Source organism: Carassius carassius, chromosome 30, assembly GCF_963082965.1.
Source record: "Carassius carassius chromosome 30, fCarCar2.1, whole genome shotgun sequence".
Lineage (NCBI taxonomy): Eukaryota > Metazoa > Chordata > Actinopteri > Cypriniformes > Cyprinidae > Carassius > Carassius carassius.
In genome coordinates, this window is record NC_081784.1 from 30,061,247 (window position 1) to 30,085,805 (window position 24,559).

Here is a 24,559-nt window from a genome sequence, read left to right on the forward strand (position 1 = left end):
AGCTGGGATTGGTTTACTGTAGATTTGTGCACCAAATAACATTTTTTAAGTATTGTTTGAACAATGTTTGATCACCTGCTAGTTTATCTCTGTGTTACTGTATTTATCTGTCAAATATTAAATGTTCTGTATAACAAACTGGTCTGGACAAGTCAGTCTCTGTGGAAAGCACATTTGATTCATAGCTGGATGAGAGTCCTGTCATCATTATTCACCGTGTTCTTCCAGAGCTTTACTCCATTGAACACAAAGATTATCTCCATCATGACAACAACATACAAGTTACTTTTTTATAGCTGTGTGTGAAGAACAGACAGACAGACAGACAGACAGATAGATAGATAGATAGATAGATAGATAGATAGATAGATAGATAGATAGATGAGTCAAAAGAAGCAAAGGCAAAACTTTGTATTTTTCTCCATATTTATTATTAACACACTGATCGCATTATGTATGGAAATAAATTATTCAACTATTTCTACATTACATACAAACTGTGACCTTCAAGGCTGTGTTGTAAGGCTTAAAATGTTAAATGTGTAACAGAGGAAAAATGGCGTAAGCCCAATCATCAGTGTATATGAATGATTATTAATTGTGTTAAACGGATCAGCTGTTGTGACACAGATTCGTGATCTCCTCACACGTCATCATTTGGCCATCTTCTTCTCCATGCTGAGGAACACAGAGAAACAAGAGCGTGTGTTATGTGTGAGCACCTGAACACATCTCATTACACGTGTACAGTAAACACGGGACAGTGTTAGACGGTCGTACTTGTATTTGATGAGTCTGCTGCCCTGAGTGAGCTGCGCTGCTTCATTGGTGAAGTGACAGGCGAACAGAAGCCAGTTTCTGGGCTGGACCTTGTAGGCGAAGCGCATGAACAGCAGCGAGTAGCAAGTCAGAGCTGGAAAAACAAGAGGGAGAACACCTCGATTGACCTCTGACCTCACACTATCGGTCTGTTGCACAAGCTGCTGTTGTTGTGTCACGTACCGAAGGTCATTCTGCCGCTGATGATCTCTGGACTCTTCTTCATGTCACTGATGGCGGCGATGGGCAGACCCCAGTTAGCCACCGGACCCCAGAAGTGCTGGAAAACATGAGAAACCAGTGCTGTAACCGCCGGGACACAGACACAGAGAGATCCTTCACTAGAGAGGGACTTACTGTGCTGAGGAGAAGATCCACGGGGGAGCAGAGCCATCGGGAAAGAAACATCAACGTTACAACAAGGACAAATACAACACATGACAGGCTCAACAAGATTGTTAATATACAATATCAAGTGTCTGCTTGTTCAAAAATAATTTACTATTACTCCAGGAAAGCATCAGCATGCATCAAATTCATGGCATTGTTTTCCTACAAAACCACCACTGGCTCTGCACCCCTTTACCTGAATTCATTACTTCAGACTTATGTGTCCTCCAGAAGCTTGTGTTCTGCAAGTGAACGTCGCTCGATTGTTCATCCCAAAGAAACACAAAGTCACAGACTTTTAAATGAACTGTTCCCTAAATGACCTGCCCAACTATTTGTTATAAAATTAAAAAGCAAAAAAAACAAACAAAAAGGCCTCTAACACTAGCTTGCTCAATTCTTTTTCTATTCTGTTTTATTTTTATTATAACTACAAAATAAAAGCGTGTAACCTGTACTGTTTTAAACTAACCTAGACTTGTTATAGCACTTATATATCATTGCTCTTTTGTTGTTTTTGATTGCTTCCACTGTCCTCATTTAAGTCTCTTCGGATAAAAGCCTGTGCTAAATGACTAAATGTAATGTAATGTAAAGTGAACACTCACAAAGACAAAAAAGAAATGGTCACTGTGATATTTATACTAAATGTATAATGATTTACAGATGAAAACACTGGTTTTATTGTGTTCTAACACGAGGAGTCGATAAAGACACGCACTGCTGCCGTTAAGCCAATACAATTAAAATACTAGTAACACTGTGAAGAGGGTTTTATTTCTCCGAGACTCGACTCAGGTGATATAACCATAGACAGTTAAAGATATAACGACAGTTAGCTCACTCCACTGTCATGTAATCACAGAGCTCTGGGGTCAGACAGCGCCTCCGGCGGCGGGCGGCGGGACTGCAGCGCGTGTCCTTCAGGTGTTCCGCGGTTATTATCTGTTTATATACGGTCTGTAGTTATCACACACACACGACCGAGACTCACTTCACGGTATTCTGCTCGACACTCCTCACACTCTGCACGGTTTGACTCGTCAGAGAGAAACACAGAGAAACACTGACCTCATAAGATACTCTCTGAACTCTTTACTGCGGAGATGATCCACGGCCTTACGCGCCAGTGTCCCGGCCATTATCAGTCCGACGACGAGACAGTCACGACGAGAACCGGTTCGTGAGGAGAGGACACTGAGCAACACTGAGCAACTGCAAACACTGTACGCGACGACAAACAGAGGACAGAGAAATGCAGGCGGGGTGACGTCACTTCCTGCGCACACACTCGCTGCTGTCAGATGTAAAGTCCTCAAGGTGCTGAAAACAAAGTATTATTATTATTATCATCATCATTATTATTTTTATATTTTTAAACCCAGTTCGCCAGGTTTACGTCAGATGTTATTATTGTTACCCTGAAACTGCTTTACACGTATAATGGCAATGCACTCATTCCTCAAAAATTAATTAAAATTCATTGTAATTACACATAATGCATTGAAAATATTGTTGGTTGAATATTGTTGAATATTGTTTTTATTTTCTCTAGTTTTTTTATTTATTTTTGTTTCATAGTTATATTATACAATAAAAACACACAAAAAATGTAGTTAACCGAAAGAAAAAGAAAAAAATAAATAAACTCTGCGTTGTCATTGGTTGTGGTGGAGCACGTGGTCGGGCCGCGGAGTGTGACGTGGGCGGAAGTAAAGATGGCGCTGGATATTTCGTCCACGTCTGTTATGGCTCATGATAACTCATATCACAGTCATGTTTCTGATTATTATAGCAGGAGTCTGAGCAACAAACCCGATGTAGTGCCGTCTGGAGTCACCGAGAGGAAGGTGTCGCCATCAGATAGACCTGACATGATGGTGCTGGACGTGATCGGCATCAAGGACTCGGGTGAGCGGGGTTATCTTGTTTGTGTTCGTCTCTGTGTTCTGTCTCTGTGTCTGTTTTGTCTCTGTGTCTGTATTCAGTGTCTGTATTCTGTGTTTGTGTTCGTCTCTGTGTTTCTGTGTTCTGTGTTTGTCTCTCTCTCTCTCTCTCTCTCTCTCTCTCTGTGTGTGTGTGTGTGTGTGTGTGTGTGTGTGTCTCTTTCTCTGTGTTTGTGTTCTGTGTTTGTCTCTCTCTCTCTCTCTCTCTCTCTCTCTGTGTGTGTGTGTGTGTGTGTGTGTGTGTGTGTCTCTTTCTCTGTGTTTGTGTTCTGTGTTTGTCTCTCTCTCTCTCTCTCTCTCTCTCTCTCTCTCTCTCTCTCTGTGTGTGTGTGTGTGTGTCTGTCTCTTTCTCTGTGTTTGTCTCTGTGTGTGTGTGTGTGTGTGTGTGTGTGTGTTCTGTCTCTGTTTCTGTCTCTGTTTCTGAGGTCTGTGTCTGTGTGTGTGTGTGTGTGTGTTCTGTCTCTGTTTCTGTGTGTGTGTGTGTGTGTGTGTGTGTTCTGTCTCTGTTTCTCTGTGTGTGTGTGTGTGTGTGTGTGTGTTCTGTCTCTGTTTCTGTGTGTGTGTGTGTCTGTGTGTGTGTGTTCTGTCTCTGTTTCTGTGTGTGTGTGTGTGTGTGTGTGTGTGTGTTCTGTCTCTGTTTCTGTGTGTGTGTGTGTGTGTGTGTGTGTTCTGTCTCTGTTTCTGTGTGTGTGTGTTCTGTCTCTGTTTCTGTGTGTGTGTGTGTGTGTGTGTGTGTGTGTTCTGTCTCTGTTTCTGTGTGTGTGTGTGTGTGTGTGTTCTGTCTCTGTTTCTGTGTGTGTGTGTGTCTGTGTGTGTGTGTGTGTGTGTGTGTTCTGTCTCTGTTTCTGTGTGTGTGTGTGTGTGTGTGTGTTCTGTCTCTGTTTCTGAGGTCTGTGTCTGTGTGTGTGGGATCCAGGGCTTGTCAGATGTTAATCGGTGTGTTTTCATGTTCAGATGCTCCGGTGAACCGGAGGAAGCGTGAGACGGACGTGTATGTTCTGGTAAGACTCCTCTAGTCTCATAAGAAATAGTTTTTGGCCAGTGAGATTTATTTACTTATTTTTAGTGTTATTCTTTCTTATGTTTGCTTGCTTGAAAGAAGTCTTTTATGTTTGACCAAGCTGTTGTTTATTTGATTAAATTACAGTAGTACTGTCAAGTATTTTTTTTGTTTTCAATTTAAAATGTGTTTTCTATGTGAATGTAAAAAACTGTGATGCTCAGCTGTATTTTCAGCATCATTCCTCCAGTCTTCAGAGTCACATGATCTTCAGAAATCAGAATAATATTTTGATTTATTATCAGTTGAAAACAGTTGTGCTGCACAATATATTTTTTGGAAAACCATGCTACACTTTATTTTTCAGGATTCACAGATGAATAGAAAGTTCAAAAGAACAGCATTTATTTGAAATGGAAGTCTTTTGTAACATATATATTTACTGTCACTTTTCACGAATTTAATGTGTCCTAAACTTTTGAGTGTTAGTGTGTGCTTTGTAGGATGTTTTCCTTACTCTGGTTATAATTCGCAGTATCACGGGAGAGTGCGCTCGTTGCTGAGCTCATTAGCTGTGAACTCTGACTCTGGGGATTGTGGGTATTGTTTATTGATCTCTGTCCATCACTGCAGGGCACGATACATCCCTTCCGCAAAAGTCCGCGCTCGGTCCTGGGGAAGTTTGCGCAGGAGTTAAGTCTGGTGACCTCTGACAGACGGGTGAGTTCAGTGATCTGAGCTGCTGATCTCATGGAAACAATACAGCACTGATTTAAAAACACAACGACACATATGTTTTAATATCGAAGACATAAACTCCATACTGACAAGCGTTTGTTTAAGGCTTTTACTGAAATCCAGCCCGACTGGTTTTATGAGGTAAAGTGTTATTAGAACAGCTGACAGCAGGGGTCAGTGTTTGACTGGTTCTCACACACACACACACACAGACTCTCACAGCCGTTTCATGATTGTGTGATTGTGTTTCAGTCGTGGAGGATCCTTCTGTTCGGCGTGTTGAACCTGCTCTGCACGGCCTGTCTGCTGATGTGGGGCAGCTCCACCAACAGCATGGGTGAGCTCTCGCAGCACACACACTGATACCAGACACACACACTTACATCTGACACACACTGAGGTCCATCCGTGTCGCTGGAGGAAGGTGTGTCGTTGTGTCTTCATGTGTCTGATGAACACACTGTGTATTAAACCCATCTAGTACACTGTGACACTGATGACTTCTGTAGGCCTCACACACAGAGGGTTTTGATTAATGTGGACAGATCTCACACAGTACATCATTCATCCTCCTGTACACCTCTCCTGTGCAGCACTATGATTGCCCAATCTGAATTGTTCAGCCTTCATTTGGTTACCTTTTAAAAATACATTTATCACAGTGTTTAGACTAATTAAAACCGATGGCACAGAAAATAAAAATCAATAAAACACATTCCGTAGTGCACTTTTATTGTTAGAATTTGAATACATTTATTTAAGTTTTTGAATAAATTTGCTGAAACTGGCTGAAATCTCTGTGTTTGTTTGTGTGTGTATGTGTGTGTGTGTGTGTGTGTGTGTGTGTGTGTGTGTGTGTGTGTGTGTGGTATCAGTCAGCACCGCTGTGTCTTGAGCAGAGAAGGGTAATAGTCCTGTATTGAGCTCTTCAGTAAGATGATCTTCACATCAGTGGCCTGTGTGTGTAAGAAGCTCCTTCAGAGACGACAGACGATGATGCTTCGAGGACCAGACTCTGTCTCAGGGTTCAGTGAGGAAGGACACAAACAGTGATGTGTCATGTGTTGAAGCGTGAGCTCGGCCACGGCTCTCCTGTGTGTGTCCACGAGACTTCACGAGAATCCACGAGAGTCCACGAGACTCCGCGAGACTTCACGAGACTTCGCGAGACTCCACAAAACTTCACGAGACTCCACGAGACTTCACGAGAGTTCACGAGACTCCACGAGACTTCACGAGACTTCACGAGAGTCCACGAGAGTCCACGAGACTCCGCGAGACTTCACGAGAGTCCACGAGACTTCACGAGAGTCCACGAGACTCCGCGAAACTTCACGAGAGTCCACGAGAGTCCACGAGAGTCCACGAGAATCCACGAGACTTCACGAGACTCCACGAGACTCCGCAAGACTCCACGAGACTCCGCGAAACTTCACGAGAGTCCACGAGACTTCACGAGAGTCCACGAGACTCCACGAGACTTCACGAAAGTCCACAAGACATCACAAGAGTCCACGAGACTCCGTGAAACATCACAAGAGTCCACGAGACTCCGTGAAACTTCACGAGACTTCACGAGAGTCCACGAGACTTCACGAGAGTCCACGAGACTTCACGAGAGTCCACGAGACTTCACGAGAGTCCACGAGACTCCGCGAAACTTCACGAGACTTCACAAGAGTCCACGAGACTTCACAAGAGTCCACGAGACTTCACGAGAGTCCACGAGACTCCGCGAAACTTCACGAGACTTCATGAGAGTCCACGAGACTTCACGAGAGTCCACGAGACTTCACGAGAGTCCACGAGACTTCACGAGAGCCCACGAGACTTCACGAGAGTCCGCGAAACTTCACGAGAGTCCACGAGACTCCACGAGACTCCGCGAAACTTCACGAGAGTCCACGAGACTCCGCGAGACTCCACGAGACTCCACGAGAGTCCGCGAGAGTCCGCGAAAGTGTGCGAAACTTCACGAGACTTCACGAGAGTCCACGAGACTTCACGAGAGTCCACGAGACTTCACAAGAGTCCACGAGACTCCTCGAAACTTCACGAGACTTCACGAGAGTCCACGAGACTTCACGAGAGTCCACGAGACTCCACGAGACTCCGCGAGACTTCACGAGACTTCACGAGAGTCCACGAGACTCCACGAGAGTCCACGAGACTCCACGAGAGTCCACGAGACTTCACGAGAGTCCACGAGACTCCGCGAAACTTCACGAGACTTCATGAGAGTCCACGAGACTTCACGACAGTCCACGAGACTTCACGAGAGTCCACGAGACTTCACGAGAGTTCACGAGAGTCCACGAGACTTCACGAGAGTCCACAAGACTTCACAAGAGTCCACGAGACTCCGCGAAACTTCACGAGACTTCACGAGAGTCCACGAGACTTCACGAGAGTCCACGAGACTTCACGAGAGTCCACGAGACTTCACGAGAGTCCACGAGACTTCACAAGAGTCCACGAGACTTCACAAGAGTCCACAAGACTTCACAAGAGTCCACGAGACTCCGCGAAACTTCACGAGACTTCACAAGGGTCCACGAGACTCCGCGAAACTTCACGAGACTTCACAAGAGTCCACGAGACTTCACGAGAGTCCACGAGACTTCACGAGAGTCCACGAGACTTCACAAGAGTCCACGAGACTCCTCGAAACTTCACGAGACTTCACGAGAGTCCACGAGACTTCACGAGAGTCCACGAGACTCCACGAGACTCCGCGAAACTTCACGAGACTTCACGAGAGTCCACGAGACTTCACAAGAGTCCACGAGACTCCGCGAAACTTCACGAGACTTCATGAGAGTCCACGAGACTTCACGAGAGTCCACGAGACTCCACGAGACTCCGCGAAACTTCACGAGACTTCACGAGAGTCCACGAGACTTCACGAGAGTCCACAAGACTTCACAAGAGTCCACGAGACTCTGCGAAACTTCACGAGACTTCACGAGAGTCCACGAGACTTCACGAGAGTCCACGAGACTTCACGAGAGTCCACGAGACTTCACGAGAGTCCACGAGACTTCACGAGAGTCCAGCCGTTCTCATGCTTGAATCTGGAGGTAGTTGATAGAGCTGAAATAAATCAAGTCCCTCTCAGATGAGAGTGTCTCACACGGAGCGCTACAGGACCTGAAGGACACCTCCTGAGGTCTGCAGAGCAGCGGTGTTGACCTCTGTAGCAGTTCTCACACACCGTCGTGTGTCTCTCCTGAAGTTCAGTCCTGTCTGATCTAAACACCCATCCCAGGAAGAGCACGTCATGACCGTCTGATCCAAGACTCAACATTTTATTAAAAAATATGTGATCAAAACCATTGTTCCCAATATGACCAGTAACATTGACAGCCCATAGTATTTAGTTATTTACACGTACACTAGTGAAAGCTCAGCCTTTCAAAGTGTACTCCATGTGATAGTGTGTGAACACAGTTCATCTTTGCCCAGAGTCTGGTGTACACAGACCTCGAACAAATCAGGTCGAGCTTGATTTCATGCTGACTAAATGCCTAGAATTGATTCGATAACTTAAATTTTCCAGTGGGACAGGGAAGCGTTAGATTGTGCAGCGCGAGCTAGCCGAAGGGAAACTGATATTTGTGTTCAGCCAGCGGTTCATCAGGGTTCACAGGACAACTGAAGATTAATGTGCTCGCCCTCAGCACATCCAGGAGATGAAGAGGAGTGTGTCTTCATCAGATCTGGAGAAATGTAGCACTGCATCAGTGTCTCATCAAAGTATGCTCTGCAGTGAATGGGTGCCGTCAAAATGAGAGTCCAAACAGCTGATAAAAACATCACAATAACCCACAAGTGATCCACATAAGCTGAAACTATTCCTTCAGTCCAGTGCATCTCCTCCTCCAGTGAAACAGTGTCCTGTTGTCTCCAGCACGTTCTTCAGAGGTTTCACTGAAGGAGGAGACGCTCTGGGTCTGTTCTGCACACAGCAGATATGTACGATCAGCTCATGTATGGATTTAGATCCTCATTATGATATCTGTGACCTTGTGTTTGTCAGCGGAGCGAGCTGTGGTGAAGATCTGAGTCTGCTGTGGTCTGTTGTGTGATGGTCAGGTTTGATGGGATGTTTCCATCGTGCTGCTGTGCTCTTATTTCTTGCAGGAACAGCAGCGTCTCAGTTTACCCTCCGCGTGGACACTTCCTCCCGCCGGGTGTTAGTGTGTAGTTTGTCAATAAAGCTTTTAGTTTACATCTGGAGCGATCTCTTGTTGTTCTGCTGTGGACAGACACCGGAGCCGAGCCGCTCGATGTGTGTTCAGGACTCATGACAGCTGAGCACTGCAGTTTGCAAATCTGTCTTACAGCAGAGAAAGCTGATCCCCGTCCCGGGCCTCGCTCGCAGGCCTCTGAGCGCTGCGCTTGTGTTTCGGGTAACCGCTGGGTTTAATGGAGCTGGGCTCCCGAGAGGCCTGCAGGGAGACGGATGAAGGTCAGGGTTCGAGGACGATCTGATGTGTTTGGATGCTCGGGTCTGTAGATGTTATTAAATATTCAGATAAAGATCCTGGCTTGGTTTACCACTGCGTCTTCATCTGCATCGATCAGGACTGTAAACACACACACGTCACCCTGATCTGCTCAGTGTGTCCCAGCGCTGGGACGTGTTCATCAGTCTTCAACGCGCACACACACACACACGCACACATCTCCTTCTGGAAGCAGGTCAGGTCTGCTTCTGTTGCTCAGAGAGGACCGTGTGGTGGTCCAACAGTCCTGTGTAAGTGACTCTGCACTGGTCTGGTAGTGTCTGTGTGTCCTGGATCAGGTTTCAGAGGAATATATATATATATATATATCAACACATTTGACAGAATAAGAGGATCAGTCTGAAGAAACACCACACACTCACTGAAGATGGAAGACAAACCAGAAGGTGTTCAGTGTTTCCTAGAGGCACATTCAGGTCCCCATCACCTCCAGGAGTGAAGCGACTGCTCTCTGGGTTAGCTGTGCTTCTGCAGAGACGCTTTATTTCATGCTGAATGTGAAAATACCAACTCTTCGCTAGCACTTTTGATGTTTAGACAGTAAAAGTGCTATTTTCTTACATTAGGACTGTCATGTGAACACATGTTAGTCAGCTCAGTGGTTTGGTTGAAAGTGAAGGTTTTCTGTAAGTGCACAGTTGTGTCACAGACTGCTGTTTTGAACATCATCTGTCTTCTGTTTCAGCTTTAACTGCGTACACATACCTCACCATCTTCGATCTCTTCAGGTACGTGTCCTCTGTTCACACTTGTGTGTCTGTGTTCAGATGATAATACTCATCAGTGCTACACAAACTTACCTTAGACAGTGTTTCTGATGTGTCTGTCATCTGGATGTGATGTGCATGATTCACAGGAAAGACTGGCTGTTCAGCAGCTTATCACTACAGTCAAACCACTTTATTTACTGTACACACCTTCAACATTTCACACGTGATCAGTTTAGAAAAGGATAATTAAATATGACAAGAACTCAGACTCCTCTTGATAATGTCAGATAACTCTTAAGTGACACATGCTCAGGTCAGATTTTACAGGTAGTCCACTGTATGAAGGACTTTTGGGCATCACTTCTATGAATGAACTGTAGTGTGCTGAACCCACTGGTAAACACATCAGCAGTTATACGTGGTGTCTGGACGTTTGGTTCGACTGCTGTATGATTTGACTCCTGTGGTCCGTTGCATCACGGTGTTGTTCTGTCTTTCTCTCTCAGTCTGATCACCTGTTTGCTGAGTTTCTGGGTGACCATGAAGAAACCCAGTCAAGTGTACTCGTTTGGGTAAGAAGGGCTCATACTTCACATATCAGTGTTTATTATATCATGAGGTTATCTTCTCTCTTGGACACATGCTAGGTGGCATGTTTATGAGACTGGTACTGATGCCATAGTAAACTGTTCACCCAGACGTAACCCTGTGTGAGCCTGTAGAGCCTCGTCAGTATAGACATGATTGAATCTCTGACAGCAATAACACAAGGCTGTGAGGACAGAAGAGCAGTGTGTTCAGTGATTCAGTCGATAAAAGCTCTGTAAAAGAGTTTTGAAAGTTGTGAAAATGAGCTGATTCAGCATCTTTCTCCAATGTGTGTGCCACTGGAGGAACTGTCTGTCTGAACACAACAACAACAAACAAATAAATAAATAATCCAATAACAGAGCAGCCACTGTCAGGAATATCAGATACAGTGCCTTTTAATGCATCTAACCATTGTGATCGACTCCTAACCAGTCTACCACATATCAGCCAAACATTAATAATCATCTTTTCAGAAGATTCACACGATTCAAAAAATCCACATGATCCGATCTAAAGTTATAAAAACAGATAAACACTACAGGACATAGACCTGAGATATTACATGCCAAATAAGAAATTCTACAATTTCCCTTCAGCAAACTTTCTTTTTTTGCCTTTTTATCAGCAGTTTCTCAGCATGACAATGTCCAAGTTCATTTGTATCAGTATTTATTTTGATGTATGTCCGTCAGAGAGAAAGAACAACCAGTGAAAATGCCTTCAGGGCTGAAGGGGTTAATGAATCGTCTCTGTGTGGTGTAGTGAAGGGAGAGATCTGTTTAATGTGTAGTGATGCGTTTCCTGTTTCTGGAGATAGCTTCTCCTCAGGAAGTAAGCCAGTCTCTGGTATAGCTTTGGTATCTTTGAACTGTTCTTGCTGGTATTACCCCAGAGCTTCAGGGACACACACCTGTGCTTGCAGTGGTGTGTGTGTTGATGTGTGTCTGTGCTCTCAGCTTCCAGCGTTTCGAGGTGCTGGCGGTGTTTGCCTCCACTGTGCTGGTTCAGCTGGGCGCTCTCTTCATCCTGAAGGAAAGGTGAGATCCTGTGTGTGTGCAGAACTTGATCCTGTCAGTGATGATGAGCAGCGCGCCGGGGGTGACCTGACTGACTCACGTTCACCTGACACACACTCACACGAAACACACACACAAACACACACTCACACTCACACTAAACGCACACACACACACTCACACACACTCACACTAAACACACACACGAACACACACTCACACTAAACGCACACTCACACACACTCACACACACACACTCACTCACTCACACACACTCACACACACTCACACGAAACACACACACACAAACACACACTCACACTCACTCACACACACACTCACACGAAACACACACACAAACACACACTCACACTCACACTAAACGCACACTCACACACACTCACACACACACACTCACACACACACTCACACGAAACACACACACACAAACACACACTCACACTCACACTAAACGCACACACACACACTCACACACACTCACACTAAACACACACACGAACACACACTCACACTAAACGCACACTCACACACACACACTCACACGAAACACACACACGAACACACACTCACACTAAACGCACACTCACACACACTCACACTAAACGCACACTCACACGAAACACACACACTCACACACACACACTCACTCACACACACTCACACACACACTCACACGAAACACACACACAAACACACACTCACACTCACACTAAACGCACACTCACACACACTCACACACACACACTCACTCACACACACTCACACACACACTCACACGAAACACACACACACAAACACACACTCACACTCACACTAAACGCACACTCACACACACACACTCACACACACACTCACACTAAACACACACACGAACACACACTCACACTAAACGCACACTCACACACACACACTCACTCACACGAAACACACACACGAACACACACTCACACTAAACGCACACTCACACACACTCACACTAAACGCACACTCACTCACACACACTCACACGAAACACAAACACACACTCACACTCACACTAAACGCACACACGAACACACACTCACACTCACACTAAACGCACACTCACACACACTCACACACACACACTCACTCACTCACACACACTCACACACACTCACACGAAACACACACACAAACACACACTCACACTCACACTAAACGCACACTCACACACACTCACACACACACACTCACACACACACTCACACGAAACACACACACACAAACACACACTCACACTCACACTAAACGCACACACACACACTCACACACACTCACACTAAACACACACACGAACACACACTCACACTAAACGCACACTCACACACACACACACTAAACGCACACTCACACGAAACACACACACTCACACACACACACTCACTCACACACACTCACACACACACTCACACGAAACACACACACAAACACACACTCACACTCACACTAAACACACACACGAACACACACTCACACTAAACGCACACTCACACACACTCACACACACACACTCACTCACTCACACACACTCACACACACTCACACGAAACACACACACACAAACACACACTCACACTCACTCACACACACACTCACACGAAACACACACACAAACACACACTCACACTCACACTAAACGCACACTCACACACACTCACACACACACACTCACACACACACTCACACGAAACACACACACACAAACACACACTCACACTCACACTAAACGCACACACACACACTCACACACACTCACACTAAACACACACACGAACACACACTCACACTAAACGCACACTCACACACACACACTCACACGAAACACACACACGAACACACACTCACACTAAACGCACACTCACACACACTCACACTAAACGCACACTCACACGAAACACACACACTCACACACACACACTCACTCACACACACTCACACACACACTCACACGAAACACACACACAAACACACACTCACACTCACACTAAACGCACACTCACACACACTCACACACACACACTCACTCACACACACTCACACACACACTCACACGAAACACACACACACAAACACACACTCACACTCACACTAAACGCACACTCACACACACACACTCACACACACTCACACTAAACACACACACGAACACACACTCACACTAAACGCACACTCACACACACACACTCACTCACACGAAACACACACACGAACACACACTCACACTAAACGCACACTCACACACACTCACACTAAACGCACACTCACTCACACACACTCACACGAAACACAAACACACACTCACACTCACACTAAACGCACACTCACACACACTCACACTAAACGCACACACGAACACACACTCACACTCACACTAAACGCACACTCACACACACTCACACACACACACTCACTCACTCACACACACTCACACACACTCACACGAAACACACACACAAACACACACTCACACTCACACTAAACGCACACTCACACACACTCACACACACACACTCACACACACACTCACACGAAACACACACACACAAACACACACTCACACTCACACTAAACGCACACACACACACTCACACACACTCACACTAAACACACACACGAACACACACTCACACTAAACGCACACTCACACACACACACACTAAACGCACACTCACACGAAACACACACACTCACACACACACACTCACTCACACACACTCACACACACACTCACACGAAACACACACACAAACACACACTCACACTAAACGCACACTCACACACACTCACACTAAACGCACACTCACACGAAACACACACACTCACACACACACACTCACTCACACACACACACTCACACGAAACACACACACAAACACACACTCACACTCACACTAAACGCACACTCACACACACACACTCACTCACACACACTCACACACACACTCACACGAAACACACACACACAAACACACACTCACACTAAACGCACACTCACACACACACACTCACACTAAACACACACACGAACACACACTCACACTAAACGCACACTCACACACACACACACTCACTCACACGAAACACAAACACACACTCACACTCACACTAAACGCACACTCACACACACACACTCACACACACTCACACACACACACTCACTCACACACACTCACACACACACTCACACGAAACACACACACAAACACACACTCACACTCACACTAAACGCACACTCACACACACTCACACACACACACTCACTCACACACACTCACACACACACTCACACGAAACACACACACAAACACACACTCACACTCACACTAAACGCACACTCACACACACTCACACACACACACTCACTCACACACACTCACACACACACTCACACGAAACACACACACACAAACACACACTCACACTCACACTAAACGCACACTCACACACACTCACACTAAACGCACACTCACTCACACACACTCACACGAAACACACTCACACTCACACTAAACGCACACTCACACACACACACTCACACACACTCACACTAAACACACACACGAACACACACTCACACTAAACGCACACTCACTCACACACACTCACACGAAACACAAACACACACTCACACTCACACTAAACGCACACTCACACACACACACTCACACACACTCACACTAAACGCACACTCACTCACACACACTCACACGAAACACACACACACAAACACACACTCACACTCACACTAAACACACACTCACACTAAACGCACACTCACACACACTCACACTAAACGCACACTCACTCACACACACTCACACGAAACACACACACACAAACACACACTCACACTCACACTAAACGCACACTCACACACACACACTCACTCACACACACTCACACACACTCACACTAAACACACACACGAACACACACTCACACTAAACGCACACTCACACACACTCACACAGCTTTTGCAGCTAGTTAAAATATTGAGTTATACATATAACAAATAAATTACAGTAAGCACTTTAGCTTTTGAGAGTCATATTATGTTATTAATACATATTTATACACATGAATATATTTGGGGCACAAATGAGATAACAGAGAAACTCTCATTCACCATTTAATTAGCTGAATACGAAAGTAGCTGAATGACAACTCATTCTGCCTGACATCTTTTGTAAGTCATTATTATAAGTCATTATTTTTATAAACTATTCACAACATAATCTCTCTTAAAATACCTTTTAGGGTTATGATAATCAAAACAGTCCAGAGCAAGATCAAGTTTTGATCTCTGCAAGCCAATCTTATAATTAAATGACTTTCACTAATAAAGATTGTATCATTAGCTAGCTCCACACTGGAGAGCTGCTTTATAAACAGAAAATCAAGGTGTGAATCTAACTGAAAGTGACACTGAATCTGGGTTTTCATGTTTAATACTATAAAGCTGCTTGATTTAAGGCTATCTATTGCGTAAAGTACTATATAAATAAACGTGAGGTGACTGTAATTAACATTCACATCACTGTAATCAGATGCTTTCTTAACTGCTGCTTTCTCACCCCTGTCAGTTTTTGTTTTATTTTTCGCACGACTACTCGACAATACAAAATTGTAAATATTTTTGTATTGTTGACTTTGTCAATAATGTCGACTGATAATGTCATCCCTACATATGAGTGAGCCTATGATATGAGGACGCGTGTGGATCATTTCTCCTGCTGAGGCTGGTTTGGTGTTTTCTGCTCACTGTAATGATTCAGACTCTCAGAGCGGCTCTGACGTGATGTTATTCAGTATAAGGTGTGTGTGCTAACTGTGTGTTTCCTTCGGTCTCAGTGTGGAGCGCTTCGTGGAGCAGCCTGAGGTGCACACGTGAGTACAGCACACTCACACACACACACACACACACACACACACACACACTCAAAGAACTGGTCTACTGTTGGAGGAGGTTTTAAGGCCCAGGACGCACCAAGCTGACTTCAGTGATCCAGCGGTGTTGGTTGAACTCACGGCTCACACTACAGCCGACTGCAGACTAACACGTGCTCCGCACCAGTGTGAGAGGAATGAACGTCTACATCAGCAGCTATCATTAGTCTAGAGTCAGCTGTTAAAAAGAGAAACCAGAATACTGAAATACGCAGATATACTAAACATAAACAAAGCAGGGCTCGCTTACCATTTTGAATATCAGAAATGCTGATAACTTCCTTCTTTAAGCAGCTCATGCTGTTATAAAAATGTTCACATATTGCATTGCTCGGCTAAAGATCACATAACATCAGAAAGTCTCTTTCATCACTTTCACTGTATTTCTCGTGCACTCTCTCGTTCGCTATAATGAACGTGTGATCAGTTCTCTCTCTCCTGGACAGAACTGCTGAATCACTGATGCCAACTCAAGCCCGAGCAGGGTCAAAGTGTGGAAAACACTGATAAAAGTAGACCGACAGACGCTTGGCCTGTAGATCTCGGACAAACTGATGTGTTAGAGTAAAAGATTTGAAAGTCTCATTGTCATTGTTCATCCATCTGTAGATGTTGAGAAAGGAAACAGTATTTGTGTTGTTTCAGGGGCCGTCTGCTGGTGGGGACATTGGTGGCTCTGTTCTTTAACCTCTTGACTCTGCTGTCGGTCAAGAACAAGCCCTTCGTCTTCGTGTCTGAAGGTAAGATCTTGTTTCTGAGTGTGGCCCATGTGAGGTCTGAGAGTCACTGATCAGCCCGTTTACTGACTCCTGCTCACAATCCAACACCAGTTCACTGTCACGACAGCTCAGCACATGGTTTTATACCAGATCCCAGTCTACAGGTTCAGTTCTGCAGTAGTTTTAAGGTTACAGCCAGACACCGTTTCATAATGAACAGCAAATATCATTGCACTTCTCATAATAACAAAAGATCCGTAGCATTGTTTTGCCAGTTGTGTAAGATCTGAAGACATGTTTTAGACTGTATCTCTGCGCTGGGATCACTCGTGTGCTGTCGTCCGCTCAGAGACAGAAGTGTGTGTGTGTGTGTGGATGTGACTGAGCTGTGATTGGTGTTTCTCTGTCTTTAGCTGCGAGCACCAGCTGGCTCCAGGAGCACGTGGCTGACCTGAGCCGAAGGTAGCGCATGATTCCCGCTCTGTACGCTGTATGGTGAAGAAGGCAGTGTAAATGACCTGTGAATGTTTGTGTGCAGTCTGTGTGGACTCATCCCGGCGCTCAGCAGCGTTCTCCTGCCCAGGATGAACCCGTTTGTGCTCATCAACCTCGCTGGAGCCTTTGCTCTGGGCATCACGTACATGCTCATCGAAATCAAGTGAGGAGAACACACTCTGTCTTACATATATGATCACAAATGCATCTGTCAGGCTCTTCTTCTCCTGCAGCAGTTCTACCAGTACAATTAACAGTACATTCATTGGGTCATAGGCTAATGTTAGAGAGTCGCACTCGTAACTCGTAACCACGGTGTGTGTGTGTGTGTGTGAGAACGGAGTCACGTTTCACTGTCATTGCTGTGAAGTCTACATCCCTACCACAACGGTTTATTGTGATCTCCTTGTGTCGTTGTTGTGCAGTAACTACAGTGCGATGGACACCGCGTCTGCCGTGGTCATCGCCCTCATGATCTTCGGCACCATGTATCCCATGAGTGTGTACAGCGGGAAGGTGCTTCTGCAGGTGTGTGTCACTGATGTCTGAACTGATGCTGTGTCGTGTGTGTGGAAGTGTGATATCAGGGCTGTTCTCTCTCTCCTGCAGACCACTCCTTCTCACGTCATCGGTCAGCTTGACAAACTGCTCCGAGAGGTCAGGACATCATGGGTCATCATCTGTCAGATCTCTGTGGTGCACGTGCACTCCTCTCATGTTTGTTTGGCTCTTGATGTTTCCAGGTGTCCACGCTGGATGGAGTTCTTGAAGTCAGAAATGAACACTTTTGGACCATTGGCTTTGGCTCGTTGGTGTGTAGATATTCTCTCTCGATGACCTTTGTTGCTGACACACGTGTACTAGGCCTGTCACTAATGATTATTTTGGTAATCAAGTAGTCTGTCGATTATTCTGATGAGTAATCGGATCATTTAACAAGTAACTTTTTTTTTGTAGTTATAAAAATAGATCCAAGCGAACAATAGCCTTTAAAATGCCTTAATTTACTCATCATTTACTCATCATTTACTCACCTTCATGTAGTTCCAGACACATTAGACTTTCTTTGATCTTCAGAGAACTAATGAAGGTGTTTAATATATTCGTCCGTTTTGTCTCTGCATTTTAAGTCCAAGCAACCAAGCGTCTTGAGCTTCAAACGGTTCATAATATGGATCTTCTGTACAGTAACAAACCTCTTTAAAGGACTTGAGTATTATATTGGAGGCATGATCTCTCGACTCTCCAGTAAACCCTCACTGTTCCTCCAGTAGGAGATCTGAACTCGCTGTGTTTCTGCGCAGGCCGGCTCCGTTCACGTCCGCATCCGCAGAGATGCTGACGAGCAGATGGTTCTGGCCCATGTGACCAATCGGCTGAACTCGCTGGTGTCCACGCTGACCGTTCAGATCTTCAAAGACGACTGGGCTCGTCACTCGCTGACCTCCAGCACCCTGCCCACCGGCTCGCTCAGCCTCTCCGAGTACGTGGCTTCGGCTGCCTTCCCTCCGGGGTCCAGACCGCACGAGGAGCCGAGCCCGGCCACGTCTACACCTGCCAAACCCAGCAGCCCTCCGCCCGAGTTCTCCTTCAACACGCCGGGGAAGCACGTCCAGCCCGTGGTGTTCCAGACGGCCCATCAGCACAGGCCCTTCCATGCGCCGCTCTCCTATGGGATGGGCCCCTACTCCAGCATGCTGAACCCCGGGGACGCTCCCTCCATGAGGCTGGGCTTTGGGGTGGCGACACGGATGCCGTCTGTTCAAGGATACAGGACTCTGAGCACCACACCACACAGATACGGGAGCAGTCTGCCCCCGTCACAGTCTGGCCAACAGAGACCTTGAGCTGATCACATGACCATCACACCGCTAGCCCTCCACACCCTGAGTATTTATGTTTACGGGACCGAGAGCAACAGGTTTTCTTTTCTTTTTCTCAATGGATGTTTTATCTGTAGTCTTTATTTGTATTAAATGGCTATCAGACATCTGTGAAGTCGCATTATTTAGTTTTTACGCCATCTTGATGAAGTTCACACTGACGGTTGGATACCGCCTACAAGAACCGGACGCGACTCGCTGTCTCCAGGGAGTTAATCACTGTCAGTGTGAACCGAGTTCAGGAGTGCAGTGTTTCATTGCCTAATTATGTCCTGAAAGAATGCTTTTGTGTGAAGAAGAAGTACATACTTCTGAGTAGGCTATGTAGCAGAACAGCAGGCAAGCTTTGGGAAGAACATCCTGTCACCGTTTAAACTGCTCTGTCAGGCATCTTGTCACAGTAATCAGCATCCACATTTAGCTTACTTTACTGTATTTTCTTACCGTACTGGAGAGAAATAAAGAGGGCATGTTGATCTGCCAGTCGTGGGTCTTTCATGCCAAGATTTATCCTCATGTGTTTGCATGATGCATTTAAAAGTTAATGACCAAATGTATCTTTTTCAGAGTTTGCAATGTTGCTGCAGATGAAAAAAAAAAATGTATATATATATATACCCCAGCCGGGGATTGAACTGGCAACCATCCTGCTGTGAGGCATCTGTGTTAAACCCAAAAATGCAAATTACACAAACTAATTCTAGATTTACAATATAAAAAAGCATTTACTTCATTGTAGACAAACACATTAAAGTGATTTTACTGTATTTCCATTGTTTAATCAATGTAAAAACTCTAGATGGACATATTTAAATATTTTGCTTGCACATGTCATTGTTGTAAAACTCAAGTTAAAATAAGTTCAGCTTTTAAAAAAAAACACATCTTGTGACCCTGCATCTGTGTGACCATGTCTCAACTTTTGTGAACAGCCCCTTAAGCTTTGTGAATACCTGCATTCCCTGGGAATCGAACCCGTGGCATTTGGCATTGCTACCACCACGCTCTACTGTGAGAGCTACAGGAATGCTGTCTCAATCAATACAAATGACACCTTGTTCAACACCAACCTGAAGCCAATCCAGGCGTCACAGGTGGAGAAAACATCCTGAACAGATTGTCGAGTCCTTTACAGGGCTGCAATCATCTCAATACAATATCTTTTTGGATGTCACAAAATAGATTTCTGCCAGCTTGTCAAAACCTGAGCAGTTTGGCCTGAGGAATTAGCTTTTCATTCTCCTCTAGGTCAGGAAAGTCATCAGATCAGGGTTAGTAGATCACTCCTTACCCTATAGCACTGGATCCAGCTCCTCTAAAGTCTCTGTATGACTCATATTTAAACCAGCAGAGACTGAGTCCATCAGATCACTCGGAGAGTAGCACACTATTCATCAGCAGTGCACATCCAGGGAAGGTCAGAAACACTGCGGGTACATGCGTGGCCAAAACAAAAGTGCTCTCACAAAATCTAAGACGACACATTATTTTAATGCATTAAAAAGGCAAAAATAATTTGCTATCAGACGCATCATTTGTCTATTTAAAATGTATGGTGCCATGGAAATTTTCATCAATGTGAATAAAATGCTTGATCAGAGCAGCTAAGAAAAACCCTCAATTTACTGCCATTGGCTCGCAAGCTTGATGAAAGGAGAATTTCAGAACATACTACAAGAACAACCAACAAGTGTGGGCTTCCAACAGGACCGTGATCCCAGGTGTGCATCTGAATCTACCAAAGCTTGGCTCTGGAGTTGGTCTGTTCAGTGGCCTGCTTAGTCTCTGGATTTAAATCTTTGGTATGGTTTGAAGAAAGCAGTAGCAGCATAAATGACCTGGAAGCTTTTGCACATGAGGAATGGACCAAGATTAGTTTAGACAGGTAAAGGAGTCTCTGCAAATCTGTAAGAAACTATACATGAATGTATTTAAAAGTCATGGAAGTTTCCACCACATCTCAAGTGGACCACATGCAGACCAGATTTGTCATCTTTCTATCATCTTGGGGAATGGGTGTTTCGTTTCTAATTAATATGCTTTGAAAATTCCACAAATCCTCAAAGTCTGTTTGATCCCAACGTATGTGATTGGCCCCTAATGCAGCACTGACTCAAAACAAATGCAGTAAGGAAAGAAATCACTGGCATACATTAACAATTGGCTTAGGCTAGTTATCTTTGGTAGATAGCACCTGCTGGTAGGTGATGTAACGTCAAGCTTCTGTAGGCAAAAAGCATCTTTGTTCCATTTGATCAATCAAAAATAATAAGCAATTTTGCAAGCTACATTGTATATTAAAAGTCTTTTAGACATTTCAGTATTTGTCAGTGGTCCACTCAGGTGTTGTGTTCTCTGTGTGGATACACACAATGAAAGCGCTGAAGGGATTTTGGTTTGATGAGATCGATCAAGCATCATTCATCACCAAGAATTAGGGACAAAAGGTTTAGTGACACAATCAAACAGAGTTTTTATATGCAAGAGTTTTATTTAAGCTAGAAATATTACAATGCACTGATTCTCAAACAGTAATGAACCAAAACTGTGATTTGCTGAAGTGTGGTGTAAGTGTGTGCATGGGTCCGTGTGTGTTGTCAATTAGACCGCAGCGTTGTGTTTTTTCAGGACTCTTTTGTGTTTGGTAGTGAGACAGGTTTGATCCTGAAAGGGCCTGACACATTCACTCAAAGGTCACATGAGGCCAGATCTGTTAAACTGACAAAGGTCGAAGAATTCACAGCATGAATCTGTAGAGATAAGAGAGGGCATTTCTTATATTTTTATAGACTATATTAATGCTTGGCTTACAGTTAGCCAGCATGCTTTTAATGCTTCGAGAGCATATTGTGCAGTACTCTCTTCTTCCTCTTGAGAGGTTACATGAGATTCACACTTCATGACGTGATTTTGCTTCCACATCTTTAGCTCATCTAGTCCCTCTCCTACATCCTCTTCCATTCATCTGTCATTCTTCTCTTTTACTCTTTAAAGGTATTTTTTAAAGACAAAGACTGGTTGGAGCTACTGGTTATCTGTCAGAAACATTGACCGTGTGTCCAGCAGATATTAAAATTAAGATCCCACTCACCTAAAACATGATGTGTTGTGAGAAGTGCACCAACAAGTGACTCAAACTTTGCTGTGATGTATCAAACACATGAATTGCATTGTAAATCTCAGCTGTCCTCTATGTCACGCTTCACCATCCACACTCAGTAAATAACTCACAACTGCAGCCTAATAAGATAAGAGCGCTCACCAAGGACACTATATAGACTTGAGCTCACACACTCACACATTAGCTGTGTCTCATTCTGGAGGCTGCATTTGTTGGCCACATACATCATCGAGGTTGTTTCATTTTAGAGCAATAACAATTATAAAATTTACTTATTTCTCATGAGGTGTAAATAATTTTTTTTTTTCTTTCTGTGCAATATAATGGTTACTTTTCTGAAATGAGCCACATTGATGTATGTGGCAGACAAAAATGTTCTACAGAGAATTGAAAATGCACATTTATCATCTGCCAGCAGGAGGCGCTTTCGGAAAGGCAGAAATATAATGCTCATGATTCAATGAAATCAATGAAATCATAGCCTTTTGAAGTTTAATTGTCATAGCCATATGGCAATTCTCGTCTTTCCATCCCCAAATTCAAGACCTCTTGAAAGCATAATTAAAACTTTCTTGTACCTTGTAAGAATTTGTATGGCCTTGAATTTGATACAACTAAATGTAATACTTTTTTAAGGACCCATCAACTTTCCTGATTTTAGAGAATGTCATTAAGTGGTTTCTTGTTCACTGTGGAAGATACATTTTTTGAGTTTTCCACTCCAGCCCCAGAACTTACATCGGGGTCTTCCCCTGTTAATCCATTCATCAGATTTGAATCTTGCCCAAATGTTGTCTCCCTGTCCTCTTTGGGATGAACAAGAAGTTTTTTGCTCTCACAAAGTCCCCTGGTCCAGAGCTTCTCCATGGCTCGATTGCTTTCCCTGTGAATTCTCTGGCCACATAGCTTGGCTTTTCCGTCTCTATGCCACCTACTAGGTTTCTCTGTGCTGTCGACTGGGGGCTGTCTGGGTCTTCTATACCAGCTCCCCCTGGGTCACCTGAGTTACTTTGGATTTCACATCTCATTCTCTGCCTTGAACTCAAAAAAAGGGCATAGTCAACACATGGATCAACTCCAAATGGCTTTTACTTGTTTTAATCTTCAGTAAACCTGTTTAATTCTTGACTTAGTTGCAGTATGTTTTAAACATCAAGCTTATTTTCAGTTTCCAGCTAGATTCAGGTTTGATTACAGTATATTAATGATCCATCAGATGATGTTTTTAAAGTTCGATTAGGTGATAACCTTAAAGAAAAGAGAATAAAATATTCATTACTAATCATGTTTCTTAGTTCACAGTTATACACAGTAGTGTACAGTATTATGCATGTGAACTGCATGCACGTTAAATCAACATTATCATGCATAACACGAACCAACAGACTTCCTTGCAGTACAATCTGTTTTATTATAACACAAGATGGTATTATTCAGATTATAAATCAGTATTCAATTTATTTAAAAGCACTTTTATCCTACAATCAGTGTCTCGGGTAAACTAATCACTGACATGTTTTCCTTCTTTCTGTCTTCTTTCATTCAAATCTGCATTAAGTCGCTTACTCATGCTCTTTTGCACACACACTTGGGCTCTAAGACTGGTCAGTCTG

At 44.4% G+C, this 24,559-nt stretch overlaps 2 protein-coding genes across 3 annotated transcripts; one reads left to right on the forward strand and one right to left on the reverse strand.

The window, feature by feature from the left end:
• Positions 1–408: 408 nt before the first annotated feature.
• LOC132111033 (mitochondrial pyruvate carrier 1-like) lies at positions 409–2,478 on the reverse strand. 2 transcript variants are annotated; one of them, XM_059518209.1, is made up of 4 exons: positions 2,277–2,478; positions 1,003–1,099; positions 781–913; positions 409–678 (listed from the first exon to the last, which is right to left on the reverse strand). In XM_059518209.1, the coding sequence occupies exons 1-4, from the start codon at positions 2,349–2,351 to the stop codon at positions 654–656; spliced, it is 330 nt and encodes a 109-aa protein (XP_059374192.1). In that variant the 5' UTR covers positions 2,352–2,478; the 3' UTR covers positions 409–653. The 2 variants fall into 2 exon arrangements, with proteins under 2 accessions (XP_059374192.1, XP_059374193.1); XM_059518210.1 differs by lacking the exon at positions 2,277–2,478 and adding an exon at positions 1,177–1,308.
• Positions 2,479–2,880: 402 nt separating this feature from the next.
• slc30a6 (solute carrier family 30 member 6) lies at positions 2,881–19,804 on the forward strand. The gene is made up of 15 exons (XM_059518201.1): positions 2,881–3,120; positions 4,110–4,156; positions 4,789–4,875; positions 5,146–5,230; positions 10,108–10,150; positions 10,639–10,704; positions 11,680–11,760; positions 16,633–16,668; positions 17,374–17,468; positions 17,861–17,909; positions 17,986–18,105; positions 18,368–18,470; positions 18,552–18,599; positions 18,686–18,754; positions 19,247–19,804. The coding sequence occupies exons 1-15, from the start codon at positions 2,928–2,930 to the stop codon at positions 19,787–19,789; spliced, it is 1,665 nt and encodes a 554-aa protein (XP_059374184.1). The 5' UTR covers positions 2,881–2,927; the 3' UTR covers positions 19,790–19,804.
• The last annotated feature ends 4,755 nt before the right edge of the window (positions 19,805–24,559 follow it).

What these genes read in the sequence shown, in the direction of transcription:
- LOC132111033 (XM_059518209.1), bottom strand. Translation starts at nt 2,351, where the DNA reads ATGGCCGGGACACTGGCGCGTAAGGCCGTGGATCATCTCCGCAGTAAA. An exon ending in GAGAGTATCTTATGAGGTCA is followed by an intron (nt 1,100 to 2,276) that starts GTGTTTCTCTGT and finishes CATGTTTTCCAG; the next exon opens with CACTTCTGGGGTCCGGTGGC. An exon ending in AGCAGACTCATCAAATACAA is followed by an intron (nt 679 to 780) that starts GTACGACCGTCT and finishes TGTGTTCCTCAG; the next exon opens with CATGGAGAAGAAGATGGCCA.
- slc30a6 (XM_059518201.1), top strand. Translation starts at nt 2,928, where the DNA reads ATGGCGCTGGATATTTCGTCCACGTCTGTTATGGCTCATGATAACTCA. An exon ending in CAGCTCCACCAACAGCATGG is followed by an intron (nt 5,231 to 10,107) that starts GTGAGCTCTCGC and finishes CTTCTGTTTCAG; the next exon opens with CTTTAACTGCGTACACATAC. An exon ending in CTTCGTCTTCGTGTCTGAAG is followed by an intron (nt 17,469 to 17,860) that starts GTAAGATCTTGT and finishes CTCTGTCTTTAG; the next exon opens with CTGCGAGCACCAGCTGGCTC.